This window comes from Manis javanica, chromosome 11, assembly GCF_040802235.1.
Source record: "Manis javanica isolate MJ-LG chromosome 11, MJ_LKY, whole genome shotgun sequence".
Lineage (NCBI taxonomy): Eukaryota > Metazoa > Chordata > Mammalia > Pholidota > Manidae > Manis > Manis javanica.
The window spans coordinates 2,072,206-2,085,215 of record NC_133166.1 but is presented as its reverse complement, the minus strand read 5'-3'; the positions used below and the strand labels follow the sequence as shown (position 1 = coordinate 2,085,215).

The 13,010-nt window shown below is 39.6% G+C and overlaps 1 protein-coding gene across 2 annotated transcripts in view; it reads left to right on the top strand.

Annotated features, from left to right (window-relative positions):
• LOC108409789 (fatty acid desaturase 2-like protein FADS2B) overlaps positions 1 to 13,010 on the top strand; it is a 31,873-nt gene that overhangs the window by 2,880 nt on the left and 15,983 nt on the right. For both annotated transcript variants that reach the window (XR_001856310.3, XM_017680534.3), the window contains exons 2-4: positions 8,588 to 8,698; positions 11,091 to 11,288; positions 12,607 to 12,708. Coding sequence is in view for 1 of the 2 variants with exons in the window: in XM_017680534.3 (XP_017536023.3) it covers positions 8,588 to 8,698; positions 11,091 to 11,288; positions 12,607 to 12,708 (411 nt within the window). In the remaining variant the exon portion in view is untranslated. The remainder of the gene's footprint in view (positions 1 to 8,587; positions 8,699 to 11,090; positions 11,289 to 12,606; positions 12,709 to 13,010) is intronic.

Genomic DNA, 13,010 nt, shown 5'->3' with positions numbered 1-13,010 from the left:
ACAGCCTCGAGATGTGCTGATTATTTCCTGTTTACCACTGGCTTAGAAATCTTGGTTATATTTGGTGTCATCTGATTGGGAACCCAGGGATCCATGGCGGAGAAGCAACACACTCTCTAATAAAAGAGCATAGAACATAAAGGGGGAGGACTTGAGGTCAAATGCTCCCTCTCCAAATTTAAGAGATGTTTGTAAGCTGTGCCCTGAAAGGTAAATGTGGACCAAAGTATGGTCTCTGGGTACCAGCCCTGGACCTGTGGCTGCCCCTGCCCAGTAGGGACTCCTTTTTCTTATTTACAGAGAAACTCTTCTCCAACTCCATCCTCCTCATCCAAGGTAAATAATGATACCTAAGTAGTCTGTCATTAATTCATTCATTCATGTAGTCATTGTGAAACCTTCCTTAGGGGTACAGACTGATGATTAAGAGCACAGGTTTGGAAATAGAACAGGTCTAGTTTGTATCTGGTCTCTACCACTTACTAAGAATGTCCTAAGAAGGTTGCTGAAACTCTTGGAGTCTCATCTCCCTTATGTAGAAAGTAGAAATAATACCTTCATGTTAGTACTATTGTGAAAGTCTGTGGAGATAAAGTGCTTTCTGTAGTGCTTGGCACAGATTAAATACTCAAAAAGCGGCAGTACTTGCATTTTATTATTACTTAGTTCTTCTGAGATGGGTTGTAAATTTCTCCAAAGAACTTCACTAAGAAAAATAAACCTATAAAACAAAATTGGTACATCAGCTCTGGTTATTGTGCATATGAGTTATCTGATTTTCAAACTATATGATTTTAAACTAATGGCACAGGTATATTCACCTGGAAGAGCTCACTTGGGAAAAGCCAGAAAAACCCATACATCCACAAAGATATGATTATATAGATTACAATATAGCCATATGACGGGCTATTTTTCAATCACTAAAATGAGGATTACAAAGCATTTGAAGACAGGAGGGGCTTATGAATAAAATAGCCACAGGTTTTATAGAAGGCCATAATATGTTCCAGGCTCCACGAAAGAAGTAAATGCAATCTTATAATGCAGACACATGAGCAGCATGTTCGAAACAAACAAAGCAGGCTGATTATCATCTGTGCCAGTCAGCCCATTCCTTATTTCTGAACACCACACTCTAAGAAGGACACTGAGAAACTCAAGTTCTTTCTGAGAGTCAAAGGCCACTACTATAGGGAAGGGATGGCGAAAACTTAGAGTAAATACAGCAAGGTTTGTTTCAACTCTTTGGAGGAATGCAATGTGGAAGAGAGTGGAGATGTATGCAACTCCATAAGGGTTGTGTGGAGTCAGCAGAGGCAAGGCCAGAGCAGGAGAAAGACAGGAGGTGGACAGAGGTGGAGTACAGATGTGATTCATGTCATGAGTAAGCACCCAGCCTGAATGGGCATCCCAGCTTAGCCACTGCCTCTACTTAGCCAGTATTGGCAAATAGTATGTGCTCAATTAACGTCAGTCATTATCATGGTGTAAGAAAGAGATGAGGTGAAGGTGAAGGAGAATATGAAAGAGGAGAAGGAGTGGAAGACAAAAGAGAAGACAAAGGAGAAAGGGTCATGAGTGGAGAGTTATGGAGTCTGTATTTTGCTCTCGCTGTCTGTCTTCTCTCCTTCCTTTGCACATAATGACCCTTGTCTAGCACAGCATCCCTCCTGACCCGCAATCATCACAACAAATCAACCAGGATTTCTAAGTTACTAGGAAAGGAAAGCAATACCCAGCACTAACTGCTTCTTCTCTGGGTTGTCAAAATTTCTTAAATAACCCAATTCTAATTTGAATGATGATTCAAGTTGAAAAATTGGTGGAGGTGTAGAGAGAAAAGGGCTGAAGGGCCAACAGGTGAAAATGGGCCATAAGGAGACTTTATCTTTCAGAAAGGCCAGCCTGGCAGGTAAGGGAAAGATGAACCCAACAAGTGCTGGTCAAAAAGAAGGCAGGAGTCCAGGAAATACGCTGAGGGCCTAAACAAGGTGCTGACAACAGGAACGGAGAAGAGGGGATGGGTGCCAACGTCTTCTCACAGACATGATTTATGATTTTGATGAGTGGCTGGAAGAGTAAAGAGGACAGAGGAATCTACACTGACGGATGGGTCTGGCTTAGGTAACTAGGTGGTGATACCCATTACAGGATAGGGAAGCCAGGCAGAAGAGCCAGTCTGGGAGGAAAAGTGAGGACAGAGAGTTCAGGCTGGATCTCAGCTGAAAGTATCACAGAGAAGTATCTCAGGATAAGGAAAAGCTTTCAAATGATGAAGGTCCTCAAACAATAGAATGAGTTGCCATGGAAAAACAACCTCCGCCTCTTCCTGTGGGTGAAGGGGAATCTGGGTGACTTCATGAGAACATTCTCCGGTCCAAAATGGCTCTCTCCACGATCAAGGGCAAAGACTGCATTCTCCCCAGGATTCGGCCTGTTTACAGCTCATGTCCTTCCCAATATATGAGGAGACTTGTTCTCACCATTGCCTTGGAACAGATGAGGGCCAACAGAGACGAGCATAGGAGAAATTATGCAAAGATGAAGGAATGAGTATCTGTAGTTGGGTATTGTATATCCTGGTGAGCTTTTCTGAGGTCTATGTTCCAGTTAGCTTGCTTTTTGAGTATATAAATATATTTGCTAATGCTGTTTTCTGAATTTTGGGAAATGTCAACACACCTCAGAAGATATAAATAATAATAATATAAAAATGTGGTCATTTATTGATGTCTGAGTCCAAAGCCTAAGCTCTTAGATGCTCAGCTAGATCCTCAGTGAGGTTTTAGAATGACTGAATAACTGAATGAAGTAATTAACAAGCCCACTGGGCAGGCTGCATGGTATTTTAATCCACATTTTAAAAAGACTGAGGCTTAGTAATTAGGTAATTTGAACAATATAAAACTGCATCCTCCCCTGCTACCTTGTACTGTGCCTTAGTGTGAATTAGGAAGGTGCACTCTTCGGGTGGTTCCAGCACAAGGTTTGGCAGAGTACACACTGTATTTCAGCCTAAACACACCCTCTTGGCCAGGTGCCTTCATGCAGGGTACAACCTGAAGATAGTACTTAGTGTAAAGGCAGGATTCATCTTAGGCCTTCTGATTTTACACACTTTTTTCACCCATTAGGATCATACTGCTTTTACAGTAGAGCACATCTCTCCATCCCTATTAAATAACAGCACAATATTAGCAGGATTTCCAAGCTGTCTGTGAGAGCAAAGTGATGATCACATAGTTCCTGTATTGATCCTTTTTTGGAAATAAGTGGCTTTGAGATGAGCCTTGGTATAGATTTATGAAAAGACTAAGGAGTAAAGGTGATGGTCAAGAAGGGAGTCAAAAACTAACAGATGAAAATGGGAGATGCTAACGTAGCAAAAAGGCCAGAAACTAGAGATGCTGAGGGTAGAGAAGAGGCAGTGGTGCTTAAGATCTGTATCCTATGAGCTCAATACTTGGATGCTACAAACCTTCTCCTGATTAGAAAAATCCTATATCCATCTATTCATTCAATTTTTCCCTTATTCATCCAGCATCCGTTGATCCTATCTATATTTCTGGCACAGTAATAGATGGTAGGTACAATTTAACCAATACTACATGGTCCCGGTCTTCAAAAAAGTTTAAAATACCTAGGAATAAGTTTATCCAAGGAGTTGAAAGACCTGTACACTGAAAACTATAAGACATTAATGAAGGAAATTGAAGAAAAATAAATGGGGAGATATCCTGTGTTCATGGATTGAAATAATTAATATTGTTAAAATGCCCATACTTCCTGAAGCAATCTACAGACTCAGTGCAAACCTTAACAAAATTTTCATGGGATTATTCACAGAAATAGAACAAACAATCCTAAAACTTGTATAGAACCACAAAGACCCCAAATAGCAATCTTGAGAAAGAAGAGCAAAGCTGGAGGTATCACACTCCCTGATTTCAGACTATTACATATAGTTTATAAAGTAATATAACTGCATTATAAGTATGTATTATAAATACAAAAAAAATAAAATATTACTATATTACACTAACAAAAACAGTATGGTACTGGCATAAAAACAGCCACATAGACCAATGGAACAGAACAGAGAGCTCAGAAATAAACCCACATATATGAGGCCACAATTTATAACAAAGGGTCCAAGAATATTCACAGGGGAAAAGATATTCTCTTCAATAAATTGTATTGGGAAAATGGACAGCCACATAAAAAAGAATGAAACTGGAACACAGTCTAACACCATACATTAAAATTGACTTAAAATGGATTAAAAACTTGAACTTAAGACTGGAAACCATAAAACTCTTGGAGAGCACCTAAGCAGTAAGCTCCCTGACATAGGTCCTGGTGATGGTTTTTTTTTTAATATGACACCAAAAGCGAAAGCAACAAAAACAAAAGTAAACAAGTGGGACTGTATCCAACTAAAGTACATACCTTTGCTGTGCAAAGGGACCATCCGTGAAATGAAAAGGCAATCTACTGAATAGGAGAAAATATTTGCTAATCTGAAACCTCATAAGGAGGAAATACCTGAAATATATAAAGAACTCATACAATTCAATAGTAAAAGAAACAAGCAATTCAATTTAAAAATGGGTAGAAGATCTGAACAGACATTTTTCCAAAGAAGACATACAGATGGCCAAGAGGTACATGAAAAGACACTCAACATCACTAATCATCAGGAAAATACAAATCAAAACCACAGTGAGATGTCACCACACACCTGTTAGAATGGCTACTACCAAAAAGACAAGGAATAACAAGTGTTAGTGAGGATGTGGAAAACAGGGAACCCTCGTGCACTGTTGGTAGGACTGGAACTCAGTGCAGCCACTATGGAAAACAATATGGAGGATCCTTAAAAAATTAAAAATAAAACTACCATATGATCCAGAAATCTAATTCTGAGTATTTATCAGAAGAATACAAAAACATTAACTCAAAAAGAACTAACTAACCCATGTTCGTTGCAGCATTCTTTACAATAGCTCAGATATGGAAACAACCTTAATGTCCAACACACACACACACACACACACACACACATACACACACATACATATGTATATATATATACACACACACACATACATACATATATATATTCCATCCTGTGTGTGTGTGTATATATATATATATGAATGTGTACACACACACACACACACGCGTGCACACACAATGGAATATTACTCAGTCATAAAAAAGAATGAACTCTTGCCATTTGTGACAACCTGCATGCATCTTGACAGCATTACGCTAAGTGAAATAAGTCAGACAGAGAAACACAAATGCTATATGATGTCACTTATATGCAGATCTAAAAAAACACAAAACCAAGCTCATAGTCATAAAGAACAGACAGCTGGTTGCCAGAGTTGGGGGCAGGGGAAAGAATGGATGAAAAAAGAGTCAAAAGTACAAACTTCCAGTTATAAAATACATAAGCTTTGGGGATGTAATGTGCAGCATTTTGACTGTAGTTAGCTACTCTATCACATATCTGAAAGCTGCTAAGAGAAGAATTAAAAGTTATCATCATAAGAACAAAAAATTGGGGTAATTATGTAAGGTGACAGATGTTAATGAGACTTATTGTGATGATTATTTTGCAATGTATACAAATATTGAATCATTATGTTTTACACCTGAAACTAATATAATGTCAATCATACCTCAATTAAAACAAGTCCAAGACCATTAGGGAGGGGACTAGTACACAGTTCATTACAGCATGACTTGAAAAGCTGGAACAAAGTGTCACAGAAGCCCAGAGGAGATCATAAATAACTTTTCTGAGTGAGTGAGGAGAGGAAATATTTAATCTGGATCTTGGAGGGTGAGGAGGAGTTTCAAGTAGAAAAAGTGGAGGAGGGCACTCAAGGCAAAGCGAACAGTTTGTGCAAAGCTTCAGAACCATGGAGAAGTGTGGAGTGTTCCCTGAACAGGGAGAGATGCAGTGGACAAGAACATGCATCAAGGGTATGGTGAACAGTAATCCTGGAGAGGTAGGTTGGAGCCAGAGGTAGAGCAATTCATGTGACTAAAAGCTAAGGTGGGGAGATACCATTACTCTCTGCCCAGCAGATACAGAATGATTTTACCATATCCAAAAAAACCTGGCATTGCTTCTCTCTTGAGAGGCCTTTCAGAAAAGAATTATACATGTTCAGGCTGGCATGAACCCTCATGGCTTCATGGACTTACAGTCACAGAGCTCTGAGTTCAAATGCTGGCTCTACTATTTACTGTGGCTTTTTGGACAAGACATTTCTCCCCTCTGAGACTTGACATCTTTATTTTGACAACAGAAGCCATGGAAATATAACAACCATAGAACTAAGGTGATGATGATGAGTTGGCCCATAGAGCAGCTTGTACATAGAATGCATGCAATAAATGTAAACACTGTCCCTCCTCCCCTTCATTTTCCCCCTTTCCTTCCTTCAGCAGGAACATACTTGCCCAAGAATTTTGATAAAAGAACCTGTATTTGCAGGTCTTTCAAGAAGATTTCACAACTTAGTACCCAGACTCCATTATAAAATTCTTTTATATTCTAAGACTACCTAAGCTCCTTGGCTGTACTGCCCATCAAAACAATGAAAAGAGTTCCACAGAGCAGGGCAATGCTTGCTATTCTGGAAAATCCTGTAGGTCTTCAGTATCTGTTAGGACAGTATTGACTTGTGAGTCTTGCTGGGGATCAGAAGAAACAATGAACCCAGAAGAATATTTTGTCAGCACACTGTTCCAGGACTCCGGATAACCACTCACAGTAGGTGAAATTTCAATTGTTTACCCTTCTTCTACACTCTGGTCTTGATCGAGCTAAATGTTTTTGATCCTAATCTGCTCCAAACAACAAGCAGAACATAGGATTATTTTAGTACAGATCATCCTGAAATACTTTAATCTCCATCTTCATCACTGGAAGACTCTCTTCATCATTAGGGGAACTCAGTTTTAGACTCACAGAATGGGACAATTAAAACATACCTTTTAAATCATGTAGTTCACCAAGGGGATCAGAAGAAATACGCAGAAACAGAATAGACAGAAGCACCTGAACTGGTTCTGGCAAATACAAAGTCCTTTTTGCATCATTTTATCTAGAGACCTTTAGGGGAAGTAGATCAAAAGAGTTGACATTGCATCCTTATAATTTATTCATTGTATAAGCAGCTTCTTATAAATAGGCTTATCTTGGATATATCTAAAGTTGCTTTACAATTTGAAGATGAAGGATTCATTATATCACTAAAATAATTTGGAGTTCATACCACATTAGGCATTGGAGTTTAAGAATAAAATCTGCGAATTGCTATATGAAAGAAAAGGTAAGTAGTAAGTTCTTATCGCTGGAAGTAGTACATATAAGAAAGCTAGTATGTATTGAAATTTTACTATATGCCAATCAGATTCTAATTAATTCACTTGATCCTTAAAATGACTTTATGAATTGAGTAGCTATTATCATTACCCCCTTGTTAGAGAAAATAGAAGTATGGACAGGTCAAGAGGCTTGTCCATCATTACACAACTACTAAGTAGTGAAGGCAGAAATTAGATGTAAGAAAGTAGGTCTTTTCTTAATCAGCGTTGGGCAATGCCAGTACTTCAGAGTAATGTGTATGGCTTCTATGTATTCAAGTCACAACTGTAGTTATATTTCTTCATTTCTAATCACTCCCATCCCCAAAGCCTTAAGAGAAGGAAGTCCAGCACCTTCCTCAGAGAATCCTCTTTCCCTAAAAACTGTTTAAATACAATAGGGAAGAGAGTATCTCTTACTTCCACAGTGGATACAGCAACCACTGTGTTTCTCAGAGCCCCTTGCATTTGCTATCTAACCTGGACCTGAAATGAGGAAAAATATAGATGGTCAGCTCAATTCTGCCTGGCTGTCCCAAGCCTGGGCAGACTGCCTATCATTTCTGGAGAAGAGTGGTGAGACTCCTTCAGTAACACACTTGGCCAAGAGTATGCTACTTTAGATAGCCTGGAGCTCAAAGGTTGTGCTCCCACACTCTCTCCTGCATTTGTCTCTAGCTACCATTATCAACTTTAACCTGTATTTCTTGAGAAATAACTGAATTCAAGGGCCTCATTCCCCTGGGTCTTGGCCAAGAACCAAGAAGGAGACTTTGCTGGGCGATGTGATTTGCCCACCGGTCTTGGTGGCTGCATGCCTCAGATAGTATGAGCGACTTCCCCACCAAGCCTAATGTTGGAATTTAAAGATTAATCATGGTTCATTAGCTCAAGTCAACTATTTGTTCTGGTGCTCAATAAAATAAACTGATCTCTTCCAATGCTTGGGGAAAACCTGGCTGCCCTGGACTTACCTAGTGAAGCAGTGCATTCAGCAGGTAGATCTCCAGCATGAGACTTTCACAGAGGATTTCCAAGGGTGATTTTGATCATTCAACTTGGAGTATCAACCTAGCATTAGAAGCAAATCCTCTGTAACGGAGTCTGTGCTGGTTCAGGATGAGGTAAGGAAGGAGAATAATCTACAGATAAGTATGTCCCTTCTAGTCCTCTAAAAATTCTCTCTGATTTACAGGATGTCTTCAGAGCCATGCACCTGGAGCTAGACATTGTGAAATTGTACCTCAAGCCACTGCTCATCGGAGAGCTTGCCCCAGAAGAACCCAGCCAGGAGAGACACAAAAATGTGAGTGAGAGTGAGGTCTCAGCACTCAAGAGCATGTGGAGGGATGGGGACAAGGTATATTTCAGGGCCAACTTGTCATTTTCTGTGGAAACCAGTCATCATGCTACAACAGCATGAATGAATAAATTCTGCATATTTCAAAACATCCTCCTTAGACTCTCAGACCTCTTAAACCTCTATAAAACAAAGCAATGGAGTTTAGGACCCTGTACCAACAGTAATCCCATGTCTATAAGTACCTACTTCATGCCAGGCAGTTCACACGTTTTTTTTTTCCAATGACTGCTTGTATTATTATTTGCTCAATGTCTATGTCTATGCTCCCTGCCAGCCTGATTTCCATAAGAACAGGGAGTATGTTTATTTTGCTTATCCCTGTATCCTTAGTACCCACCTGCACAGGATCAGACACATGATTGGAACTCCATAAATAGCTGTTGGATGAAAGATATGACACATCCTAACTACAGCCCTTTTTACACTTGGAGAAGTTGTAGTCCAGAGAGAATAAATACCTTTCTGAAAGTCCCACAGTTCATGTGTCAGAGAGCTGGGACTCCAAGTCACTACCTTTTGTCCCCAACCCTTTAGGTATTCCCAAGGAAGATCTCTACTCTTTCTATATCTAATACTGTGGCTACCTGCAATACCATTTCCCTAAGGACAGGGTCTCTAGAAAACTAAAAGCTCACTAGGATGGTTTTACATAAAGCTTAGGGGGATTTTAACTAATACTGAGCCTTTCATTTCATTGCAATTTATTTTTTTAACAGCTTTCATTTGTATAATTCTTTTGAAATAATTTGTACAAAGTGCTGACCCATAGATCACCATGAGGCAGATAGAGTAAGGATTATATTTCCACTTTAGGAAATGAGGACACAGACTCCCAGAGGGACAGGAGGAATCTGAGGACACAGAAATGGTTAAATGCAGACCTCAGTTGAACACTTAGACTCACTCCTTAGGTCCACGGGCATCCCGCAAGGCTGTGTGCCAGGAAGCACAGCTCTGTATTTAAAAGAGTGGGCTCTGGGGGTGGGCAGCTTAGACTCACAGCCCAGCCCTGCCACTTTCCAGCTGCCTGAGTTTGGGCCTGTTTCCAAATCTCTCTGCAGCATAGTTTTTCTCTCTCTGTAAAATAGCATCAAAAATAACACCAATCTCTCCCATAAGTTATTGGGGGATTATTGAAAGAGTAAAGGCATTTAAAGTGCTTAGGAAAGTGTCTGGAACACACTAAGCGCTCAATGAATTTTAGATACTATCATTATGAGCTCAGTGGTGGAACTAGTAATTAACAAACCTCCAGATATGTCCCCATCATTTAGGGCAGGAGGCCCTCAGTTAAAAAGGGAAGTTAATACAGAGTTTAATTGTCTTTCCTAAAAATTTTCTCATAGGAAAAGAAAATCCCACTAATGGCTGAGAGATATAAGACAATCGTTTGTTATCGATGAGTGTTGGTCTCTGGGGGTAAAGGTCTACCATAAATTTTTTTAGTACATTTATGTGGATACTCAGATATATCTATATATAGACAGATATATAGAGAGAGATCAGTATATAGGTTTTTTTTTTCAGATGTATGTTATAGAGAATAAGTGTTTCAGCACAGAACTGATGTCAGGAAGTCCAGTGTCTGTCACTGACTTGCTGAGGATTTCAGACCAGTCACTCTTCTGGGCTTTGGTGACCTTCTATCCTGTACAATAAATGGGTTGGAAAAGATAACCAGGCTGGGAGATACTCTTGAGGTGACCTATTAAAATTACCTATGGCCACCAGAATTCCAAGGTGATAGAGGCTTAAGAGACAAACCCACCCAGACTTTTCCCAGGCAATGGACTTTTTAAGAATCAGTGAATTTTGAAGTGAAAATTTTGGCTTCTAGAAATATGTTCACAGCTTCTTTCTTTTTCTATTTCAAATTTCTTTCCTTTATTATATCTGGAAAATTCTGTTCTCTTTCTTATACCTTGGTCACTGCTCAACTGGCCTGGTTTCAAACTCACTGTAGTCATAAAGTTAAGAGATGTTTCTCCGCGCCCTTGTACTGGGAGAAGTGGCAAGCTGGTACATACACACACGTGTACATATGCACGGTATACATATACGGGGCCAGGACCCCTCCAAATAGCAGACACACACTAATGCAGCAGGGACCCAGTCTTGTTTCTGGGGATCCATTGAGCAGCTCACAGGAAATTCATCCTCTGAGCTAATCTAAGTGGACTATATTTTTCTATGATCATCGTCTTTCATGAAGGAGACCTTTACCTATACTGGGCAGCTGATGCCATAGAAACACTTTGTGAACTGTACTGCTAATAGATATGTGTTCCCTTTGCCCTGAAGAAACTAATTCCTTCCTTGAATATTTATTTCACAGTCCGAGTTGGTGGAAGACTTCCAAGAATTGCGGAGAACATTAGAGACTATGAACATGTTCAAGGCCAATCTGATGTTCTTCTTCCTTCACTTTGCCCAGATATTGATTTTGGAAACTCTGGCTTGGTTTATGCTGTGGCATTTTGGCACTGGCTGGCCTATCACAATATTTATTTCCCTTCTTCTCACAGTTTCTCAGGTAAGCAAGAATCTAGGCAATAGCTTCTTAAGGCTCAGAATTTTCCATCTCTCTTTAGTTTGGTGTCAGCTTCTGCCTGACACTTTTGGCAAGCTAATCATTAGTGTTTGACACCAGCAGTTACCAAACCTTACTGCACCCCAGTTCCCTAGCCTGTAAAATGAGGATAACAAATTTTTTATGGGAATATTCTGAGGACGACTAAACAAGTTAATATGCAGAACACCTAGCTTAGTGACTGGCAGTGGAAAAAGATTTAATTCATGATAGTGTCTCCTCAGCCCACTTTCAGCCACACAGGTTCAGTAACTGAAGTCCTGTTCTCAGCCATATAACACTTTATCTTTCATCCACTTACCCATCAACATTTACCCATGCATCAGAGCATGAATTCTTCAAGAGCAGAGCACATCTTATTATATGATAATATAAGTACATCTTATTGTATGAGAATAAAGACATATGGATTCTGCCATGAATGATAACCAGTGACAGGTTATATATCAATAACAAGGCATTTGATAAATCTTTGTTGAATGAAGTATGAATCTCTGAGCATGGCCTTCTGTGAGCACAACACTCCAGCATAGACATGAAGAGAAATGCACCTAGTCCCTGGCCTTGGGAAAAAAGTCATCCAGTCGGGGAGATGGTCATTCAAACAACTAAGCCTACCACATGACAGAATGACACTGATGCCAAGAAGAAGGACAAGTGTGTGCTGCTAGAACAGAAAGAATTGTTTGCAGCTGGGGAAGGTTTTATGAAAAATTAACATCAATGTTAATTCCAGAATTTTATATGTTAACTTTTTTCTTGAAAAACCAATCTGCTTTATTCCTTAAAAAGTGACGTTAGGAAACAAACATCTGCTTGATGCTTAGCGTAAGCCAGACACTTGGCATATATTTAAGTTGCCCAACAGTCCATGAGTAAAGTATTATCTTTGCTTATCAAATAAAGAGCTGAGGTTCAGAGCTACTAAGTAACCTGCCATGAGATGTGCAGTTCATAAGCAGTAAAAAATTATTTAGAACCCAAATCCACCTGACCCCAAAAACCATACTTCTTTCCACTCCACGCTGGAAGGTCTTGACAGTGGCACAGAGAGCGCTCGAGGCTGAGAGAACCACATGCACAAAGGCACAGAAGTGGGGAAAGAATGCAGCATGTGGGAAATATAAAGGTACCTTGGCTTGAGGTCAGGTGGTATCTTGCACTGTTCTTCTCAAATAGGCTCCTGAATGTACTGGCCAGCTCATTTATTAATTTCTTCTTGACTTTCCAACTTCCCTAACAACAACTTCCTGTCTTTTAGTCTCAGAGTTCATTTCTGCAGCATGACACGGGACACCTTTCCATATTTAAGAAGTCCAAGTGGAACCACCTGATGCATAAAGTCGTGATGTGTCATCTCAAGGTACAAGATATTCATGGAGTACAGTCCTCAAATGTTGTTTCCTAAAGAAACGGTTTCCAACTTTGTGCACAAGTATCAGTAAACAGTGTTCGTGCACAAATAAATTTACAAATAAATGTAAATATGCTAACAATGCAGATACTATATATGTACTAATATGTAATACTATTAACATTATATATAATACACATGCTAAAATAAGAATTTTTTATGAGGAAAAGGTTTATTTTTATTTAGGAAGTTGTAGTATTTTTCCTTACCCCGGTCAACTATTTGGTCCAATCCCTGACACCCCATTAAGA